This window comes from Falco naumanni, chromosome 1 (assembly GCF_017639655.2).
Source record: "Falco naumanni isolate bFalNau1 chromosome 1, bFalNau1.pat, whole genome shotgun sequence".
NCBI classification, from domain to species: Eukaryota; Metazoa; Chordata; class Aves; order Falconiformes; family Falconidae; genus Falco; species Falco naumanni.
The window spans coordinates 98,723,867-98,746,704 of record NC_054054.1 but is presented as its reverse complement, the minus strand read 5'-3'; the positions used below and the strand labels follow the sequence as shown (position 1 = coordinate 98,746,704).

General features: G+C 40.9%; 1 protein-coding gene across 2 annotated transcripts in view; it reads right to left on the bottom strand.

Annotated features, from left to right (window-relative positions):
• Positions 1–22,730, bottom strand: part of PITPNB (phosphatidylinositol transfer protein beta) — a 35,849-nt gene extending 13,119 nt beyond the window's left edge. For both annotated transcript variants that reach the window (XM_040611655.1, XM_040611664.1), the window contains exons 1-8: positions 22,646–22,730; positions 19,889–19,919; positions 18,891–19,036; positions 16,917–17,008; positions 16,472–16,479; positions 15,156–15,230; positions 13,896–13,979; positions 54–131 (exon numbers count right to left, since the gene is read on the bottom strand). In XM_040611655.1, coding sequence (XP_040467589.1) covers positions 54–131; positions 13,896–13,979; positions 15,156–15,230; positions 16,472–16,479; positions 16,917–17,008; positions 18,891–19,036; positions 19,889–19,919; positions 22,646–22,665 — 534 coding nt within the window. In that variant the 5' untranslated portion in view covers positions 22,666–22,730. The remainder of the gene's footprint in view (positions 1–53; positions 132–13,895; positions 13,980–15,155; positions 15,231–16,471; positions 16,480–16,916; positions 17,009–18,890; positions 19,037–19,888; positions 19,920–22,645) is intronic.
• Between the last annotated feature and the right edge of the window lie 108 nt (positions 22,731–22,838).

Sequence of the window (22,838 nt, the reverse complement as noted above, 5' to 3'; positions counted from 1 at the left end):
CTTTTTTTCTGCTGATAAAGACTTCATAAGGTTGTAACATCAGTTCTTAGTACCTTCCAATTTGGCCCCAAAGGTCCTCTCTTCGTCTTAACCGACTGGAATAACGCAGGGTCTTCATCAGCTTTGTAGTCCTATAACATAAAAAACCCGTGAGAGTCAGAAAACAAACCCAAAGAGATTCAATACTCCACTATATTAAGCTTCTGTTGAGGACTACCAAACTGCTTCTCCTGAGTGATGTGCAGCAGAACAGGTGGAACACATGTGTTAGGTTGATTTACGTTTGTGTTGAATACTCCATCACACTCACCCATTCACTGTGTTATCACCAGTGGTGCTCATTACCAGTTTATACTACGACAGCACACCTGGGCTGCCTTCTAGCTCAGGATTTTTTTTGTGCTGCACACTGTGTGACATCAGCATTACTCTATAAGTTTTGTGAACTTCTCAGGGGAAGAGATAGCAGTAATACAGAACCCAGTGATACAGAAATCAGTGCGCTAACATTTTTCCAAGCTATAACATGTGTCCACTCCCGAGAAGCCCAAAATGAAAGGGAAGAAGGCATAAGTGAGCTAACTTGCAAAATTAGAAACTGCATAATCTCAATCTGCGAGACATCAGCAGGGTAAGCACAGAGAGGGAAGGCAGCAGTCTGAGTGGCACTGCTTCACAACAGACATCCCTGCTTACCTAGTCATACACAATGGGACAAAACTATTACCCACAGAGTCAAAAGTGACAAATGCTTCCAATGTAGAGATTTACTTAAATTTTCCTAATGAGGGGCATGAAAATGATTACCTGATAAAGACGCTACCTTGGAAATTAGGAAAGGATTAAAAACTCTGACCTTAGTAATTGAAAACACCTAAGGTTTACACAATGCATGAAAAACATCAACTCTAAGAATAACACTACACCCACGCAACCGTGGAGAACCGTAAAAGTTTAAGTTGCTTTAAAGCAGAACAAATGCTTGATGGGTCCTACTGAAAAGCCCCAAGGAAGTTTAGCAGAGTTTAAGGTCTCATTTTGAAAAACAAGTTTCAATGAGGACAAAATTTGCAGAACATGGAGTGAAAGCAATACCACCAGAAAAGTAGCTACTGGCATCCCCCCCACTCCTGCACCTGAGAGTTGTCAACAAGGAATCATGTTTGTAAACTGCTTCTAAGATTAATTAAAACTAGACCTTCACCCCTGTATTCAAAATCACATGCCATCAGCAGCAAGACAGATGTGAATTAAAAAAATGGCTCTCTGAATACTACCCACTGAAATAGTGATGTCTCTTCTGAAGCATACTGAAACCATCTAACTACATCCCTGCTGCAGAAGCAGTGTGTTTTGGAGAACTGTTTTCCCTAGATGACCAAGTTAATTCTTGTAGACAAAAGCATGAACATAAGCACACATAAAATAAACCCGAACACCGTAACATGATCGAGCAGGAATTGTCAGGCGGAGTTGTACAAGAGACCACTCTAATCTAATATTCTGTCTCAGTGGCCAGTAACAGATGCTTCATGGAAGGATGCAAACACCCAAGACAGAGCTGTCACTCCAAGCAATGAACAGTTTAGTCTTCTCTATTCTGTGTTGGGTTTGGGTTTTTTTTCCAGAAAGGATATAAACTCCTCGGTTACAGACCATCATATAACTGGGTATTCCTCTCCACTTTTATTCTTGGCCTCAGTTCCCACCCTATGATAATTAGCACCTGATGAATTATCACCTGTGCAAAAGCATTTCCCTCTCATTGTTCTGAAGGGATTTCACATTTATTCACCAGGACAGTCCCAAATGAACATGGGAAAACCAATCCACACAAAAGAATTCCCATCAACTTTCCTCAGCCCTCCCAGAACAGCTCCATTTCCCTACTTTTCACATTTAACTCATGTAACTTGAATTCAACAGATGGTGCTAGTGCATATACAATGCAGGAGCCATTACAGGAATTCATTGTTTCAGCCATCAGAAGTTTTTAAGATCCCGTGTAACACGCCAGTTTTCAAATCTACATTTTTCCATTAGCACAGAGGAATGAAGGCTACTTCTAGGCTGAAATTCCAGATCCACTGAGCGAGGCTACACAAATTAGCTATTAATGCTTTCATAACCATTTTGACATTTACAATGCACTTTTTGCAAGCTAGATGGAACTGGAAAATCCAGGAGATCCTCTCAGAGGAATCTGATTTCACTTACAGAAAATCAGCTGTTATTCTCTGATACATTCTTCTCCCCAGTTTTTTCCTCATTGTTCCCAGTTCTTCTAATGTAGCTACCTACACTACGTATTAAAGTAGGCTGAAGAAACCTTTTAATAGATTTTTTCCAGCCTCTGTAATTAATATATCTAGAAAGCATTAATAGGTATTCAGATAAACTTCCATATTAAGTATTCAAACGTGCACTTTTAAGAATTGAGCAAGAATTTCCTAGAAACATCTGAGTCAAGACATTCAATCGCATTCCTCACCAGTATTTTTTATGAACTTCTACAAGTAGTATTTTCCTCTAAACTGAAACAATATGTTTATTTAAAGAACCGATATCATGGCCAGACAACTTTAGCAGGGTGGTCCCAACAGGTGCTAAGATAATACTTTGTCTACCTCAGGGACAATCAGAGGAATCAGCATAAGCACTGTATATTAACATTTAAATTCAGCAACACTTAAATGTAATTTTTTTTATTACTCAGTATTATTATAATTGGAGAAAGACTAATAGCAATATTTGTCACCTGAACTTTAGTAAAACCCTGCTTATTTATTATTTTACTGGACGTGCCCTTTTTACAGACATCAAAAAGAGCAAGTAAGTGTGTGATGGCTTCAGCACCCAACACGCAGCCGTAGCTCCCAATTACTGCTGTACGGGAGCGTGCACCAAGCGAGCGTGCCTGCTGCCTTTGTGCGCAGCCTGTCTCCTCCAGGAAGCCAAGGAAGCCAAGGGGGAGGCGAGCTGAGGGCACACAATTTACAGTGCTCGCCACCAGCTGCAGACTTCTCATTCATTAGTTATTTCCAAATACTGTGGCTGAAGACAGCTGCAACCTACTCGAAACCCCAGGTCCTGCATATTCTGGAGGCTGAATGATGCGCACGACTTGTTTTTTTTAACAATCCTTGGGTGGGGGGAAAAAAAAAAAGCATTTTCTTCACAAGTAAATCATGTTTTAAAAATATATGTAAATACTACGGCAGAATATTTTTACAGAAATATATTTAATGTTTTAAATTACTGATTATAACTGCCTTTAACAGTTTCACTCAAACACTGGATGGAAGACACTAAGAAAAGGACCAAGCTATAGTAATGGATAAACAAATTCCCAATAAACATGTTGTTCTAGAGAACTAATTCCTGGCATAAATATTGCTGCTGTTCTGAGGTAGCGCTGTGCTAAACAGAACCACAGAATACAAAAGCTTCCATATTTTCATGCCAGTTTTGTAAATAAAGCCAGGTACTGGATCAAGACAACCCTGAATTTCTTAGTCTGATTGTCTGAATACCCTACCAAGGCAGAGCTCGCACCGCAGCGGTGCAGGGCACAGGGACATCCATACCATAAACTTCATTTGCACTAGTGATACCCAGAGGATGCTGCCTGGCCTGCTGTCCCAGCTGTAAGCAGTGTCTCACAGCACTGCGTGACGATACCATATTCAGGATGTTCTTAAGAGTATCTCCATGCTTTCTTTAAAGGAAAAAAGAAGAAACTGCAATAATTATAATGAGATTGCTGTTGTGCTTTCATGGATCGCTACGGAGCGCAACAGACCAAACCTAAAAGCAACAGAAAGGCAATATCAAAATGAGCCCAACATCTGAAATACATTGGGATATTAGGAAACCAGGCGAGAACATAACACAAAATACCTTATGACACTACAATTCTGAGGTACATTTGTATTTTGAATATTACATTGATTTTTGGTATCCTTTTCTCTAAAAGAATACATTAGAAGTGGCAGAGATACAGAAGACAGCAAGAATGATTAATTATGGAACTAATTCCATTCAAATAACAAAGCAGACCATGAATCTTCAACCTGGAAAAAACATGATTGAGAGGAATAAAATATTGAAATCTGCAAAACCAGAGAGGGAATATATGTAGGTAGGGGCTGGAGCTAGTAGAAACTGAAAACCCCAACCAGGTAAAATTGCCAGCGATTTAAAACAAAAATTTCAAATTACTTTCAACACAAATACAGGCAGAATACTGCTAACTCCATCAGAGGTCAATAATGATAAAGAAAGAAAGAAGGCACAGAAATCTTTTAGAGATTTTTGCTGAAAGAGAATTATTTGCCTTCTGATAGGCAGTGCTTGGCTGGGCCCAGGTGTCTGTGCTGCCACAGTGACACGTTTCTAGGCTGTAAAACATTTTTTCCAAACTGTTCACTAGAAGGACAGATAAGCTGCAGTTCCGACTCCTTACTAAAGCTACAAGAGTGCATTCTCATGAAGAACAGGATGTAATTTGGACTGTTCCTTTACAACGGCACACTCTGCAGAGATTTCTCTACATAACTGTCAAAGAGAAAGATTACACCAGACAACACAGCTCATCAGCACTGGATTTACCATGGAAAGCCCCAAGATAGAGAATGCAGCAAACCACTTCATTTTAACGACAAATGTCTCAAATTAAGTGCAGCCCTTCTCATTAAACAGAAAAATAAAACACAATTTATTTGTCAATGTTATACTTGAGGAAAGGAAGTACAGGGAATTAGACTACTTTGAACAACTTTCTGACCCATGAAACAATTTAGGCTGCAATAACATGTGGAAGCCCCACGATGCAGAAAAAGATAGAAAACAGTACATCTCTTCCCCAGTAATATCAATACAATATTGCAGAGACTATGTATTTGTAATATTGTTTATGTTTACACAATTTAAATTTAATTATAGTTATTATTTTACATGATTACATATAAATAAAAAAATATATTTACATACCACAATTGTTACATTTATATTGTTTGTCTTGCTTTTGGTTCCAATTAGACGACGATGAATATAATTTCTGCCTAACCAGCCCTTCCTACACCCATTCCACTTGGGAAGCAGGGGGAGTAAGCAGCACAGCGGAGGTTTCTACCTTCCTTAACATCCAGTGTTGATCACTACTCGAAAATGCACACTGTTGTGGTCCAATCTAAAAATGTCAATAGCAGTAAGAAAAATCCACAGGAGACTGCATGAATCACCCTGCATCAGATTATAAAGCACACATATTTTGACTAGGTGACATGACTTGTTACTAGACTGTACCTTTGTACTAGCTTGGAAGACCCAGGTCAAAATCATTTTCAAAGACAAAAACCCCTTCACTCAAATTGTCACCAAAGTAACTGCCATCACTCTTCACAGCCCTGTAGCATCCAGGAACCAGCACAGACGGGAAGAATCGATGTACTCCGAGAAGCTTACAAGGGACTAATACACGCCTCACAACACCAGCCAGATAGCCAGCGTTAAACACACACCAAAGATGAAATGCCTCAACTTGCTACAAGTTGCTGCAAAGCACTGCCAAAAACCTGCAAGCATGCTTATAGATATATTTAACTGAGCTACTTTCCTTTGTAAGCACTACAATGTGAAATCTACATAAATATTAAAACTTAAGAAGTCAGCATCCTTGCTTGAAGAAAGCTAAACGAACTTCAGAAAACAAGGCTTTTTCTCCACCAGAAAGACAGCTTCCATGTTCCATGCAATGCAGAAATGTAAACGATCTTGCCACGTGACTAAAGTGAAATATATTTGGCAACTTCTACATCTGCATTGCAAACCCCTTCCTGACAAAAAATAGTAAAAAGAAATAAAGCAAAAATACCAACAAACATCACTATTTCCAAGTAATAGACTGTTCATTCAAAATCCTCCAAAAATTTAATATTAAAAATTGCATTCGCTAACAAAACCTGTGGTATCTTGTATCATCAGTACTTCAGACCCGCACATTATGGTATATACCACACAAGCTTATAGAAATGAACAGTAGGATGCAAATTTTCAAATATACAGTGATTAGAAAACTTGCTAAGGTAAGAACTTTGCTTACATATGCAATCTTTGTTTTGTCATTTAAACTCACCTATACATGCAACCTTGACCTGCCTCTTATATGTTGTGGAATTATTTGACTGGATACCAGAGGGACACCCAAGTCCACGTGACACCATGTAATTTGCCATCATACCTCTGCCTGCACAGGGACACTGGTAAAAAGCAACTGTGCTCTTGCATTTAGGACCCACATATAAACACAGTTGGAAACACTGGGAGGGGGGAAAAAAAAAGTTACCTACAAGTAAAATACAGGAGTGAAAACAAAAATTTGAAGAAAAATAATCTAAGTCATGGTAAAGTTTTCTGTGCTAGAGACCACATACAGAGGCTTTGAACCAAGACCTTTCAGGACTCAGTTAACACAAATGCTGCTAAGGACAAAGAAAAAACTCTGTCTAGCTTAAAGACGAGATGGACAAGAGAGCATTGTAGGAACTCTTCTCAATACACAAACCCTAACAGCATGGAAGGAAGAAGACTGGACTAGAGCCAAAGTACAAATAAACAACAGTTCTTTGCAGAGTTTAAGGAAAATATCTGTGCAGCAAGAGCTTAACTCCTGACAGCAACAAGTCCTTCTTAGGAAGAAAAACAGGCAGCTGTTGGAACAAATATTATGGTGAAAAAACCCTGAAGCCCTCTTGAAAGCTAGACAGGCAAAACATCATTACACAGCAGCATAACAATACAGAGGAGCCAAAAAACATTTCAAAGAAATATACAGATACCATTTCATAGGCAGTTTCTGCTCAAATCTCAATGTAATATGCATGAATGCAACAAACTGTTGTAAAGATTTGTTTAGAGAGACTGTGAGTCCTATACAATAAAGTAGTAATTGCAACAAACCTGGGATCTGGGTGCTTCTTTACAATTCTAATTTATAAGACCTGCTAGAAGTAGTAACAGTACTCCCGATAGCTCATAATTTACTCTATCAAGTAATATAAAACTTGAAAACATACATACAGGACAGAACGAAAACTTTTAGAACTGAACATAAAAATGATACAAGTCTGATGTCATGCCTGTAAATTCATGAAAAAAGCTTCCTGAACACAGAGTGCCATAAGACCAACTAGGCAGGTGGACACAGTTTCTGGCTTTTCAACTCAATATGGCATTAGCTTTTTAAATAGGAGAACATACATAATATTAAGTGTTATTTTGCAGAAAACACACACAAAGTTGACTGGGGCAGGAAACGTATACTAGCACTTTTCCCCAAAATGATCCATAGCTCGGTGAATACTTGTTCACAGCACAATAAAGATCAAGATCAGGTTAATCAAAGTATGTCATATTCCCAAGTCTCATAACTGAAAATCACTAGCACTACTGTCCACTTAACTGATATGCAAAAAAACATTCAAGTATTTTGGGTAGGTTTAGCTACACGGCTTTTAGTAACAGATACCTTACAGTCATCCCCATCTCCTGAAGAGTCTTGTATCTACAGGACAGCTATCAGGTGAACTACTCCCTGAAATTCCCTTTGAAAGAATGCCAAGGTTCAAATTGAAAATAAAGCCAGTCTTGTTCCATTAGCACAGATGTATGCTGCAGTGTTGTGCTGTGTCCTAGAAGTCAAAGGTCCCATGAAAGAGACTGAAGGGCATGAAGATTTACAAGCACCCAGGACAGTATGAAAAAAGCCTTAGTTAGGGGATAGAAAACAGGGGAGGGAAAAAAACAGTTGACTAGAAATAAGCCCTATTTATACATACATAGGTTGTTCCATGGAATGCGCAGTTTTAGACGCATACTTGTAAAAGAAGCCAGAGGTACTAGTGAAGGGATTAAGCAAAATTCAAAGTGTGTACAGGTTATTCTACTTTCTATACCAGTAAATAACATCCCAATATGAAGAAAGGCTGATTCTGGAAGCAGGCTGAAGATTGGAAGAAAGTACCAGGGCCCTCTAAGAATCACATGAGCAAACAATCCTTTGCATTTTTATTCTAAAATAGTACTGATGGAGGCTGAACAGTCATCTATTCAAACTCAGTAATTCAGACAAGCCTTTTTTGATAATACAAATGTCCAAGGCAAAGCAGAACACACACTCTGGGGCAAAAGTCAAGTCTGCAGCAGTCAGTATTTTCCATGCATTTCTGGATCTGACACTTCAAGGAGCCCTGGTGACCAGAGACACAGCCACAGGGTCACTTTCAGGCAATACTCTGAGCACCAGACTGCCAATTTTGGCGCCTGAATCCTGACCACTAACGTATTTTTAAACAGGATCCACAATCCCCTGGATCTCTCAAGTCTCATAAGTCACTGGGCTCTCCTCAGCAGCAGGTCAATAAAAACTGACCACTCCGTACCTGTAGCCATTGTAGCATCCTTCTGCACACGGTGATTTTATAGACTAGACTGCAAACACCTACGGCAGCGTGACAGTGGAGCTTCACAAGGCTTGAGAAACAACTGCTGCTGAATAAAGATAGGACTATGTGATCCAAAGTCAACTAGCTATCATCCACCTGCTGAGCACCAGTAGTGGTCCATACATCCACACACCTGCCTCACCTGGACACCAAAATGAAATAGCCTCGCTGAACTGAAGTCCAACAAAAAACAAGTTTAAAACAAGAGGGTTTTCTCATGCTTCTCCAAAAAGAAATGTTCTTGATTTTTTCAAAGAAACTAAGAGGTATATTTTGATCATTTTGCTAATACATAGTCAACTTTATCACCCAGATAAGGTGTTCCAAGACTGTTACCAATAAAATGCATGATGATACTAAGCTTCTGGACTAGTAATATGGACTTTTTAGATGCCTATCACATGATAAGTTAGGTCCAAAATGGAAGAGATCCACCTACGAGAATAACAGCTCTGTCACTCAAGAATCCTTTAACACTCTTTACAGACTACAAATGAAGAGCATATCCTAGATGCCGTTATATTTCTTCAAATTGCAGGGCAAGGAATAATACTTACCGCACAGCACATAGACATCCTATCCCTTAAGGCACGCATTAAGTAATTTGACTGATTTGTATAAAACTGTATTTTTAGGTCTTTGTTTTAAGTAACATAACGAAGATCCACTACGACCTAGAACAAGATATTTAATTTCTTCATTTACAAAAATATCTACAAACCTGATTTCAATTTCTTTGTTTTCACTACACTCTACTTTCTTACAAATTGTTTCCAAAAGTGTAGTCTCTTCTGATGTTAATTGACTGTTCTCTTCTGCTTACACTTTAGAAAGTCTTATTCTCCTGGGAAGTGATTTTTGTATACAAATCACAAAGCTACATAGATTGTATGCTGGAGATGATTAAGAGAGGGCAGGGTTAAATTTGTATCTGAAGAAAGCCACAGATGTCAGCCAAATTATTTCTATACATACTTAAATGAGCAAGAATTAGCATATGCATGCCATTAGTATCTTAAAGAAATTTACTATTTTTATATTTATGCTGACTGTAGTTCTGGAACTAACATGATTGCTACACTATGATGGGTTGGACAAGGTTCAGTGACTGAATGAAATGATAAATCTTAAATATATGAAAACTTTTATCAAAATTGCTGGATTTGATAAATTAGATAGTTCCATTCTTTCAGTCATACTGTTACCCAAGATAGTACATTTGAGTTGCTTTTCCAGGCAAAACTGAGACCGAGAAAATAAATGTACAAATAAAACTTTCCTTTGGCCACACTGACTATCCCTCTCCCCTAACAAAAGGGGCACGCCAAAAAACCCACCAGCCACTAAGAATGATAATTCCCAAACAACAAGCATCAAACCAAACCAAACGCCATACAATGCACATGATTTCAGAAACTACTCAGAGTAAACTAGCAACTGCTCTAATATTACTGAACAAAGATGAAGAAACTGTAGGAAAAGAACCTCTGGACTAATACAATACACAGAAAACTGCTAATGCTTTCGTAGGGGACATTTACTTTCCAAAACCAGCAGCCTTCTCTGAAGACATAAAGGAAGTAGATCAGGGCAATTTTGTTACTATGATGTAGCTGATCTTCCCCAAAAAAATTCCTCAAGTTCCATTACTAGAACTTCATAAAAGTATCTGCACGCATGAAAAGTCTCTCTCATGGAGTCATAAGCAGTAAAGAAAGAGAAAACAAAGGCCAGAAACTACAAATTTTTGTAACAAAAGAAACTACAAGTGTGGGTCCCAGAGAATTTCTGCTTAACTGTCTAGGAAAGGGTCCAACGAGTGGAGTGGGAAGGGCATCTGCCAATAGATAACTCAAGAGTTACTGAGGTCCGTGTAAGTGTTTGAATACACAGTCATCTGTTCAATGAAATCAGGACTTTGCAAAACAACTTCTGGGAGATGAAATGGAAATGAAAATCTGAATCACATGGTGAAAATTAGTCCCAAGCATTCCTACGCAATGATGGGCTACACTGTGAGTTTAAATTTGAAAATATCTACTAAAAGCACAAACAGCGTTAAATGGTACTAAAAAAGAAAGAATGTAGAAACATCAGAAGAGATTTCAGACTCTGGATTAAACCACTCTGCATTTAGTTTTGATATTCTGTAGGTCAAATGTAAAAAAAGATAAAAAGAGGATAATGGACTGAAAATAGTTCCAAGGACTTCTACAGGAAGACGGACTTAAAAGATAAGGACCCTCAGCTTGGACAGGTATGCTAAAGAGAAGGTGGGGGAAGAAAAAGAAAATATGATCAAAATCTGTAAAATAAATTGTGCAGAAAATATAAACAAGTAACATTCCTCCCCCCCCCCACCCAGTTAATTAATCAGTCAGGCAAAAAGGAAGTATTTTTTTTCCTCCATAGCATCTAACACTCTACAGAATTCATGATGCCATAAAGGTCAAAAGTATAAATGGGTTAAAAAAATGAATTAGATGTGCTCATGGGCATGTAAGTGGATAATGAATGCAATAGGACAGATATAACCACTAGCTCTGAAGTCCTTTAAATACAGATTGATCTTTCAGAGATATGCATCTCCCAGCTTCCAGTATATACCTCCCAAGTTTCTTATCCTTCCACAAGTATCTGCTACTGGCCACTAACAGGATACTGGGTTAGATGGATCTTTGCCCTGAGCCAAAAATACAACTTCTTTTAGCACAGCACCATCTGTCAGTCTTCAGTACAAAGGAAACTGGCAATATCAAAGGCAGGCCATGTAATCTAATGGTGCAAGAGGGCATACAGCATGAGCAGTGCTGTTCACTGAAAGTACTTCAAACAGAATAAATACTGAAGTTCAACACACAGTAATAAGCACAACCCTTTGTTTACACATACTGTGATCAAGCAAGCACTCTGACAGATGACAGCATTGTAGTTGTCTGCCACAATTCCAGGCATGTAATAGGGAATGCACAACATACATTTACCTGCCAGTTCAGCTCTAAGGTCATATGGAATGTCTGAAAGAACAAGGGGCAGCAAAACGATTCCTCGCTGCATTAAAATAGGCAAGACACATTTAATTTGGTTTACAGGGAGGTTCTCCATACAACGTATTTTCACACATGTAAATCCACAGATCATCTGTTAACATCAGTTAAGCAACAGTGCAATGTTGGTAATGCAAATGGAAATTTATGAAGCAGTAACCTTTCTCCTTCACACGACACAGCCTTTCCCCTTGTTCCCTGCAAAGGAGTCCTCTCCCACAATGCAGGATATCCAAGTATTTATTTTCATAAAATAACAATTAAATAGTATAAAGAATGTCTCCTTGCACAAAACTGAGAAAATCAAATTATTGTGTAAAAAAAATTGGTGTCGGTATTAGTGCATACCATTTTCCTACTATCCAAAAATTAACGATTACACACAGACCAGTCCAGCTGTTACAACTGAACAAACCAGACAACAATCCCAATAGATACAGAAGTGTAGAAAGCAACAGCAGTAAAAACAGGGAAGTAAGGCTGGCATGTAAGTATGGTGAAGCTGCTCTCTAAAGCTGCAGAAACGAGCATCTACAATCAACATATCCTACCTTCTTACTCACATTAACCACATGCACTATGAAAAACCAGACATGAGCTGGCAACGTGTGCTCGCAGCCCAGAAAGCCAACTGTGGGCTGCACCGAAAGCAGCACGGCCAGCAGGTGGAGGGACGCGATTCCGCCTCTCCGCTCTGGTGAGACCCCCCTCCAGAGCATCCAGCTCTGGGGTCCCCAGCAAGAGACAGACAGGGACCTGTTGGAGCGGGTCCAGAGAAGGGACACGGAGATGGTCAGGGGCTGGAGCCCCTCTGCTGTGTGGACAGGCTGAGAGAGGTGGGGTTGTCCAGCCTGGAGACGTGACAGTTCTGGGGAGACCTCACTGCAGCCCGTTAATATACAGGGGGCTTATAAGAAAGATGGAGAAACACTTTTTACCCAGGTCTGTAGTGACAGGACAAGAGGCAACAGTTTTGAATTGAGAACAGATTTAGGTTAGATATTAGGAAGAAATTCTTCCCCGTGAGGGTGGCGAGGCGCTGGGACAGGCTGCCCTGGGCAGCTGTGGGTGCCCCATCCCTGGCTGGGCTCAAGGCCAGGCTGGACAGGGCTGGGAGCAGCCTGTGCTGGGGGGTGGTGGGGTGGGGTGTCCCTGCCCGTGGCAGGGGGCTGGAGCTAGGTGATATTTGAAAAACTCTTCCAACCCAAACATACGACTATGAGCTGGTTAACAAAATATTGATAACAGAAGGGAAAAGAACAGAAACTGTTACAAATATTTAGTGTTAACCCTGTCAGCAAAATTTCAATATGGCAGATAAAGCTTAACTAGAGATCCCTTCATGTATTTACTTCAGTAGCATTTGATACAATCGCCATTCACAGTACCACTGTCTTCTCTGTGCAAAGGGCTATCGAAAAGGCAAGTTGAAGGTGCGCGTGCCCAGCACTAAACTTTGCCACACTCACTTCTTCATCTAGCTGCCTCCTTCCACCACACGTCTAGGCAAGCTAACACAGACTCCACACAACCTGGTATGGACGCTCCTTCCAAATTTACACCTGTGCTCAACATACAAATTCTCTGAGTAACCATGCACTCTTACTAATAAAATCTGTCCTAAATTTTTGCTTCTTCTATCATGATATTAAGCTTCAAGTTCTCAAGGAAAAGACCACAGGCTCCTATTGACAGACTTCTGAGTGTATCCAGGACACTTACGCTTGCCAAAGCAATCATTAAAGACAAAACTGAAGAATTAATCCCACAGCTTTCAGAAGAGATGAGCAGTTCATGTCTTGAGAACTACTCTGATGAACAAAGTTTAAAAAAACTAAACAACAAACAAGGTCTAGATTTCAATGGCAAAACCTGACTGATCCTCTTGAGATTGCCATAACCCCAGAATGCAGGATGTGTGGAGGAACAGAATGTAATTCAAAGAATTTGTAACCCAGAAGTAGCAGCAGAAGCATGGAAGTAGCTTGGCGGAGCCACTGTGCTCTGTCCCAGATGTCCTGCATGACCGATTCTGGTCTCACACACTAAGACGCGCACATAAATGCTTGCTTGACCAAATCAACTACTTTATCTACAGTTAAAAGTGAAAACTACACCTGTGCCAGAAGTCTGTTGCCCTTTGTGTCCTGTGCAACCAGAAGTCAAATTGAGCAGACTGAAGTTGTAAATGCATTTACTAAGTGTGAAACTTTGGAAAGAATGATTCTATTCAAAACAATATTCATTTATCTGTTGGGTAAAACATGATCAACACCAAGCATCGATGTCATTAGCTGCATGCTACATGCCACATCCATACCCCAATAGCAGAACATTTACTTACTCCTGGTTCTACTTGAGTTCTATCTGCAATGTCAATATGGACAACTTCAACACTCTTCCATGTGTTTGGATCTAAATTGTGCACCTGCAAGAAGAGAAAAAGGAATGATTTCCATGCTGTCACCTTACACAGTAGCGCATCTTACACAGTACGTATGCATGTCGTGGATTTTTTTCTGGATTTATCAAGGCAGTGTTCTCAAAATCTGTGCTTTCGTCCTCTGCCTTTCTAAAAGGGAATATCCACAGTTACAGTTTAATTCACTCATTAACCAATTTTAAACCAGCACAAAGCCTTCACTTCTTGTGCATTCAGGAAACCTGGATTTAAGATTAAGCTGTATTCTTCTGTCACATTCATTAGTGCTAATGAAATCAAGCTCTAATTAGAAACATTACCTATTCAGTAATCTGCACGAGCTTTTTGATCTAGAAAGAAGCTGCACAAATTCCAAAGTGCAAATATGGCAGGTTTCAATAACCTGACTAATCTACAGGTACCCTAAATCATAGGGCTGCCTTTAATATGGACCAGATGAAGTGTGTGTGGTATGAAGATATATAAAGGTCTGAAGATGTAATCAGCTTCACACCTGCAGTCTGCTAGGCACACCTAAACTTATAATTATAGCAAGCAGAGCTGTCCAGGAAATACTCGTCTTCTCTGTAGTACATCTAGTGCTACAGTTCATCCAAGCACTGAAAACACTCTGACCATTATTCCTTTGTGGATGAGTTTTGTCACTATAGATTAAAAAAATAAAAATCTCCTGAAGAGACCTGTCAACCAAACCAACTGCCTAGGGAGGAAAGCAAGAGTATGGCCAGCCTGGGAAACTTACAGAAGCAGCTTCAATACATAACTCTACAGAAGCTGTACACAGATAAACTCCAACAGCCTCGGGAAACCTGTTTTCAGACAAACTTGTCAGCCCAAGTAGCACAGCATGCCTAAGGTGAGAGAACATGAAATTAAAAAGAACTTACTCAAAATCTATTTAAAGATTTGAGGGAGAATCAAGTATCTACATTGACCTCAATATAAAAAATAAGTTTCTCTTGTTCTTGCACCTTGTATAGGTAAGACAGCTTGACCACCTTAGAAAGATCTGAATAATGCTTTTCTTGTTTTACATTAATCACTGGTATGGGCTTTGCCTTTATCCAGTAATTATCCACCATTATCAGGTATAGAATGCTTTATCTGGGTGACTATGTGGTGAAAGTAATACTAATGCCCGGTATCCAAATCCCAACTCACGTTCTCCGATGTCCCCAAATCTGGTTTATGCCAGGTCTCAATTTTTATAAAGAAATCGTCTTTCATGTATTCATTCTGTAAGAATTAAAATCAAAAAGCATAGGGCTGATTACCTTCTCTGCTTAAAGTTTAGATAAATGGTATTTACATATTAGTCCCTACTAAGCCTTGACTAGCAACACATTTTATTTAAATTATACAAGAAATAGCCCCCTTACCCACATACAGAAATAGGTAAAATGAGATAACTAGTATCTAAATCTTAAGTATCAGCTGCAGCAGCCAGTACTAAATTAAAACCGGCCATGTTTGAGAAATCCAACTCTGACTCTGTGCATACAAATAGAAATAATACTGTCATTTACCATCCTTCTTCCTCAACCATGAAATTCTTTACCTCTATGTTCAAGTAATTTTCAAATTATTAATACTGCAGTTATGACAAAACAACTAAAATACATTTGCATGAAATTTTTAATAAATGATACTATTCTGAGAGGCAGGGTAATAGCTTATAAACATTAGATGCTACTGTATAGCACAATTTCAATCATAAAGGTCCAGCTACCTCTAAATTGCATCTCTGAAGACTAGCACAGAACATTTCTAATTTCAGAAGAAAGCGTACACCAGTGTGCACACGTATCACGATGAGTCAAGTTAACAGTTCACAAACTCATTTGTTACTGCTTATGTTGCATCCACCTAGTGACAACCTAAATCGAGTTTCCAAGTGAGCAGATAAACCAATTTAACATTAAATTTATGAGCTTCCTAGGTCACCAAAATAAATACACAGGGAAACAGCCTTAATGATCTCTTTCCTATGCAACTTAAATAAAAAACAAAAAAACCCAACCCACCCAGCTATGATGTTCCATTAGATTCTCAGTTAACCTGTTCTAACCTTACAGAAACAGGATCTCAGACAGTTAGGGACTACTTGTATTTCATTGCTCTTCCTGCATTCAAGAGAACAGAAACCTCCAATTTGGCTTTTTTGTTTTTCTCTTTTTTAGCATTATATCTTACCAGGACAAACATTATGCAGCTGCAATGGTAAGTAAAGACATAAAAAGATGATGTAAAAAATGAAAGCATTTCTCTGACAAATTACAGTTCTTTCTAATTATAGCCATGTGTAGACAAATAAAGTAACAAGGAAGTCTATGCCAGGAACCCTGGCAAGGCACATATGCATATATAAAAGGTTGGAGCTGGCTTGCTAGAGTCAGAGTCAACTGCAGCAGTAATAAGAGAAAAAATATATTTAAAAAAAAAAACAACAAAGGACTGATAGCAATTTAAATACTCACTGTCACAACTGGCCGTTGGAAACACATGCAAAGAAAATGAAAAGGAAAAACACAGTGTTATTAGATACAATTGTTTTTGAGAAGTCTCACATCTAATGATTGCTTCACAGCATAAGAAAAATTCAAAATTACTCTAAGAGCATTTGTGTGTGTCAAGTCAGCAGAGTTCAGCAAACTCTGACTTGCTAGCCTTAGCCTCAGAAGTTCATTATAAGATGCTTCAAATACTGAACAGAAACACAAAAGACATAGGGCCTACTCTTAGAACTTACTTCAATACTTAGAATTGAAAGTATTAAAACAAAGCAGTCACCTTATTCTAATGGACTACGAAGAGCTTTCAAACAGGCTCTGTTCTAGACCTTAAGAGAATCATTTCTCCCAAACCGTGTAAGACCATCCCTTGACTGAACACTGACAGCAAAACACACAGCAGGAGACCTACTTGTTCTACAGTAGGGATATGCGTTCCAAGCCTTCTCATGGAACACCAGGGAGCCTTCTGGAGCAATCATCCTTACAAAACCAGGAACTTTACTGTGAAAAACAAACATTGACAATGTTTTCAAAATTTCTGCCGGCTGAAGTTCCTCACTGATTTCTTCCACTCTAGTAAGAAAGGCACATTCTACCTAAGCACTTTAAAGGCAATGATGTACAACTTATCCACAGTTAAACATGCAGGAACTCCAACATTGTTACCGATCAAAAAATAATAAAGAAAAAAAATGGGGAAGGTAATAACAAGATAATGCAGAGTGACCTAGAAATATTTTTGGAAAAAAACTACGACAACAATGAAAGCTGTGCTTTCTTTTCTCTTCAAGAACAGCAAAGATAACTGTAGAGGGAGAGCACTGCATCAGGGATCCTGACTCCAAACTCTCTAGCAAAACTGGAGGCTGATCAGTGAGCAAGCTGTAACTTGGCTGGCCCGCAACACAGATGGAAGGTCATTCAGCTATTCCAGCCACACCTGAAGAGGAAAACTGCAGCTCGCCATGAGCAGCAGAATTACCAGCTCTGGAACTGCCCTCTAGTCCAACAGAGGGCTTGTGACAGTTGCCCAAACCTGGATGCTTGGAAAAAAAGTAACAAAACCCGATACAAAGAAAATTTGGTATTACCTAGGAGAGTATTTGAGACTGGTGCCTTTAAGTCAGCAAGAAGTGTGTAAGGAACAGCCAGAGTTCAATCTGTGTAAGTGTTCCATCCTCAGTTTTCCTCCAAGGATGGTGAGTGAGTTCCTGTCCTTTTTTCTTTTAGATTTAAGGAAAAAAAGCCTACTGATGATTCCTTTTTTACGTTGCAGGAACCTTAAGTCCCACCCATCTGGGACTTTTTCTAGAATAAGCAAACACAATTCTTTCATTTCAGCTCTTCCACACCAGTCACGCTGCCCACACTTCTCTCTACCCTCCAGTTCATGCACATCTGAAAGTCCCATGCCCAAAGCCAACCAAAGGGAATTACGATTCATACCTTGTGTGCAGCAATCCCACACAACACCGCCCTGCAGTGAGCTCGCCTTCCTGTTTACTTTCACAGAGCCGAGACACTAAACACTCAGATGCTTTGGAACAGTACTGCTGTACAGTATTTTTTTCCCACGTCATCGTTGTGTCTCCCCCAGGGGTAGCCAACCATAACTGTATTCAGTTCTTCAACTTTTAATTTAGATCTTTTTTCGCCCATTTATAAACATCTGGAACACTAATCCTCACAACTTGACAACATATTACAAACCCTAATGACATGGCTACCTTTACAGTACTGCAGCCCCCTGGAGTAACATCCACTGTTAATCCCTACATGTTCAGACCCCAGGTTGGTCAGATTTCCAAATAACCCTGGTTTTACCTGCTCTGAAACGCAGGTAACTTCTGAAAATGTTCTTTAACTTACTCATTCTCTCTGAGAAAAAACTACCCTACCACACCACAAGACTTTGTGTGATGCCTTACAGAGTGTTTTTAAGGAGCAGTCAGGCCATAAGAACTCTTTCTTAAATATCAGATCATATAAAAACATTCTTCCTTTATAACACAATAACCACTCATTTTCTCTATCCTTCTATATCAACATTCCTGTCCTTCAGGCTACCCTACAAAGCATCCGTGATACTAACCCATTATTTTGGCGATATACTAAGAATTCAAATTATTCCTACTTAGAGATGCATTTGTCTATTAACAAATGGGACATTTTGCACGGTTCTCTATTACTCTATCCCACATATTTAAAATCCACTGTATTTCACATTTTCCCACTCACCAGAACATTCATGCACAATTCAGCAAATTACAGAATGTAGAAAAATACAATTACCCCCGAACAGTAAAGAATGGAAGGCTGCCCTCACTTTTACACATTTCTCACTCAACATCAGGTGACCATGATACGTATCAGTTTTTCTCACCTCTTTAAATGATAGATTTTGTGAGTATATTGTCCCTTCTCGCCATCCTTTTCATAAGGCTCATTTTTTAAGACTTGAATTCCTTCACCACCTCCTGTTTCATTTTTGCTAGCTTCTGCCACAGAATAAAGTTGCCCAACTTGATACTGAAAAATTAAGAAGTAAAATTTCTGTATTAAAGTTAGCAAAAACTTTTAATGTATAAAAAAATTAGCTCTTTCCAGTGAAAATTTGGTGTTCAAACAAAATTATCAGGAAAGTAAAATACACCATGTAAAAAATACTTAGTAAAGTATGACAAGCCACTGGCAAAATTTATCTGTAGCTCACAAGTACCAGGTCTATAATCGGTTTGTTTCACATTAATGCAACACTTTGGTACAGCATAGCAAATATGCTGTTATTAATTTTTCCCATCCTAAAAGCAAAGTATATATGTTGCTCTTAATCGTATAAGAGAAATATGATTTTTAGTTTACAGATTTTGAAATGACTGATTTCCAGCACTCAGCCCCCAGACTCATACTTTTAACTAGATACTGCTCTCACAGGACCCATAAAAAACACACTGTCGGGGAAAAAGTGTAACACTTTCACAATAGAATGTCTGAACGTATTTCTGAGGGACAATCATTTAAACATATCTCAGTGCCATTTAAATTGCAGGCTTCAGATCTTGGAAGGCGATTCCTACCAGTGCCTTTAGGAAAAGGCTTGGAGTCACTCAGTGCCTTGATCAGCTGGAAAATTCTGCTGCCGTGCAGAATTGCACAACTAAAGGTTCTCTGCCGGCAGGCATGTGCCTCCTTTGAAATTCACTGATCTACAAGAGGTTAACTCTGCTCACTGGTGGCTTACACATCTGGTAACTTACCTGCGCAGCCTGGTGGGTGTACAGCACAGGAACCACTTGGATCCAGGCTAGTCAGATTTAAATAAGACACTAACATCCTCCCACCCATCACCCCGAAAGAAAAGCAGGTAGGATGAGGACATACCTCTTGCACTGAGCAAGGTAAAACCACTCGGCTGAAAGAAGAAAAGAGCAAATTCAACAAAATGAGTAATTATACTTAATCTGCAAGTAACTGACATAAACTGTAACAAAGACATTCAAGAAGGAAGTGCCAAAATTCCAGTTTTCGTTTTAGAAATGCTCTGTGACAGTAAGGCTGCATGGATATAATGCAACAAACCCAAGTAAAAACCAACAATAGATACATTACAAAAGGAAAACAAAACAAAAAAAAAAAGAGGGTTAAGAATGTTAGAACCTGCACAGAAGAGCCAGGAAATCTAGGATCTGTTTCCAGCTCTGCCATAACTTTGTATTGTGCTGAATTTGTTTAAACTTTGAGGTGTGAGCTTTTTTCACATGTTACACAGTAAAAGTCCCATCTATACAATTTAAAAAGGCAAATGCATAGGCCCTCAGAGCCTACAAATTATTTTTGGCAATTACAGCTGTTGTGAATTGTTTAAAAACCAACCACAGCTCATACCCCACCTAGGTGGCAGAAGCAAGTGCATTTTAGGCAAACTGTTTCGCTGTACAGTTAAAAGCAGCATCAGGGACACAGAAGTTGATTTTTCACAGCAACAGTACGCTGCACAGACAGTATTTTCCAGTTTCACCTTACATTATAAAATGGACAGAAACGATGTAAATCACTATTATTGCAAAGCAACATCCCAGAACATTGTTCCTAGTGCTTTTAAGTGATGTTACCTCCCTTAGTGACAACCTTATAGCCATTAAGATTCAATTGCAACATAATCATCCCAAAAGCATGAATATAAATTAAGCCTGCCCACTGTTCTAGAGAGGAAGAAAGTTACAGTGAGCCGATTCAACTATTGCTACCTGCTACTGTGTCTGCACTTTGAACAGTGAGTTTGATATGCTTTTGTTTAGGTACTGCTGTGAAAATTACTTCAGCAGCTGAAGTGCTCTGCTCAACCCCCATCCCCCACCCACGGCAGAAAACGCCGCAACCTTGACAAGATAGAAATTATCATCCCTGCGGGTCAAACTCAGTCTTGCAATTTCCAAGTAACTTCTTCTTTATCCCTGACTGGACAAAGATTTTTCTATTTTAGCCTACTATGTGCCTCACTGAAACAATTTTATTTAAACTGTGAAACCTTCAGAGAGAAACTGAGAAAAACATAATCAGCCTCAAATGCTGGCAAGTGTCTGGCTGAAAGCAGAGCTTGCATCCAAACACAGAACGGCCAAATGGCAATCAAAATAAAATTCCCACAAGAAGCCCTAGTGTATCTTATTCTACCTGACAGAAAAGTCCTTAAACTATTTTTAAAGCTGGCTACCAAGACCAATACAGACAGAAGACAGCTGTCTTGGCACCAGCAGATGCTGACTCAATACCCAGACAGGACACATATGAGGCTTGCAAGACAGTACAGGAGATTTTTGGGCAACTTCAGTTTTAGTCTTCAACATGACAATATGTAAAATAGGGGTATAATTAGGAAAACAGCAAATGTACAAGGGAAAGCAAGGGATTAAAGGGAAGAATTTGTAAGGAACAGGTTTTTTTGAACTTAAGAACGATGACACATTGTGATAATTCAGAAGAGCTGAGTAGCAAAGGAATCTGATGAGACCTTACAAATAAGCACACAACCCACCGCTATCTTGCAGGAAATGCAAGACAGACAGACAGCTTCTCCTGTGAGGGCTGGTGTAAGCTTTTGCTAAAATGCTGGATGAGCGGGACACTTGGATCTCACACCATGCTGCCAGCTACAGCCCTGGTACCTCAGTGCTGCCCGTTCGCACCTACTCTCCTGAAGTTTAGGTAAATCTTTGAAGAGTCTTTGGAAGCCTGTTTGGAACCTAACACACACATTTGCTACTATCCATCATTTTGAACGTACACATCATCTTTACTGCTACAGCAGACACTAAATATTACTAGACTCTGAGGTAATTTAAAGCCAAAGGGGTGGGAGGGAGGAAGGAACCAGTCGATGGCTGGCTGGCAGAAGACCTTAGGGGAAGATCTACCAAACATGGAGCTCCCAGCACGACCAGGACAGATAACTGCAGCGTGCTGCAGGGCTGTCACCACTGCCACTCCAGCTCCTTCCCAAGCGGAATGAGGTTCCAGCCCGACAGCTCTCCAGACACAGCTCTGCCTGCGGCGCCTGCTGGGACACGTCGGCACGGCCGGCTCAGCAGAGCCTCAGCCGCGAGGGGACGAGTCCGGGATTCATCGCGCGGGGACAGGGCCCGCCCGCCCCGGGCAGTACCGCCTCGCCGGGGACCGCACACTCGGGGGCCTGTAAAGCCGAACGGACCCTCGCTCGGTGCCCTGCGGCGACCGCGGCCTGAAGCCTGGGGGGAAGCGGTACGTGGGCGCACGGCGGGGCAGGGAAGCATGCAGCGGCCCCGCGCCCCGGCCGGCAGCGCTCCCGGCCCCGCCGCCCCCCGAGCCCCACGGCGGCCCGGCCCGATGGGTGCGGCCCCACCGGGCCGCCAGACACTCGGCGCCCCCCAGGGCCCCGCCCGGCAGGAGGAGCGGCCGAGGCGGCGGGCCAGGCGCTGCCGGGCCCCGCGCAGCGGAGCCCAGGGAGGCCCAGCGGGGCGCGGGCCGGAGCGGGCCCTGCCCCACCCGGCGGCCGCCGGGCCCAGCGGGGAGAGCCCGGGAGGGCTCCCGCCGCGCCGTGCCCCACCGTACAGCACGGGGCCATGCCCCGGGGCCGCCCCCCCGCCACCGACCCCGACTCACAATTCCTTGATCAGCACCATCTTCCCCTCGCAGGCCCACACTGCGCACGCGCCACCGGCACCGCCTGCCCATGCTGCACCGCGCGCTTCCGGGGAAGTCCCCGCCCCCGCAGGCCGCCGCGCCCAATCCTGCCGCGCCGTGCGGCCCCGCTCCTGACCCCAGCGCACCCTGGGCAAGGCGCGCGTGCGCCGGC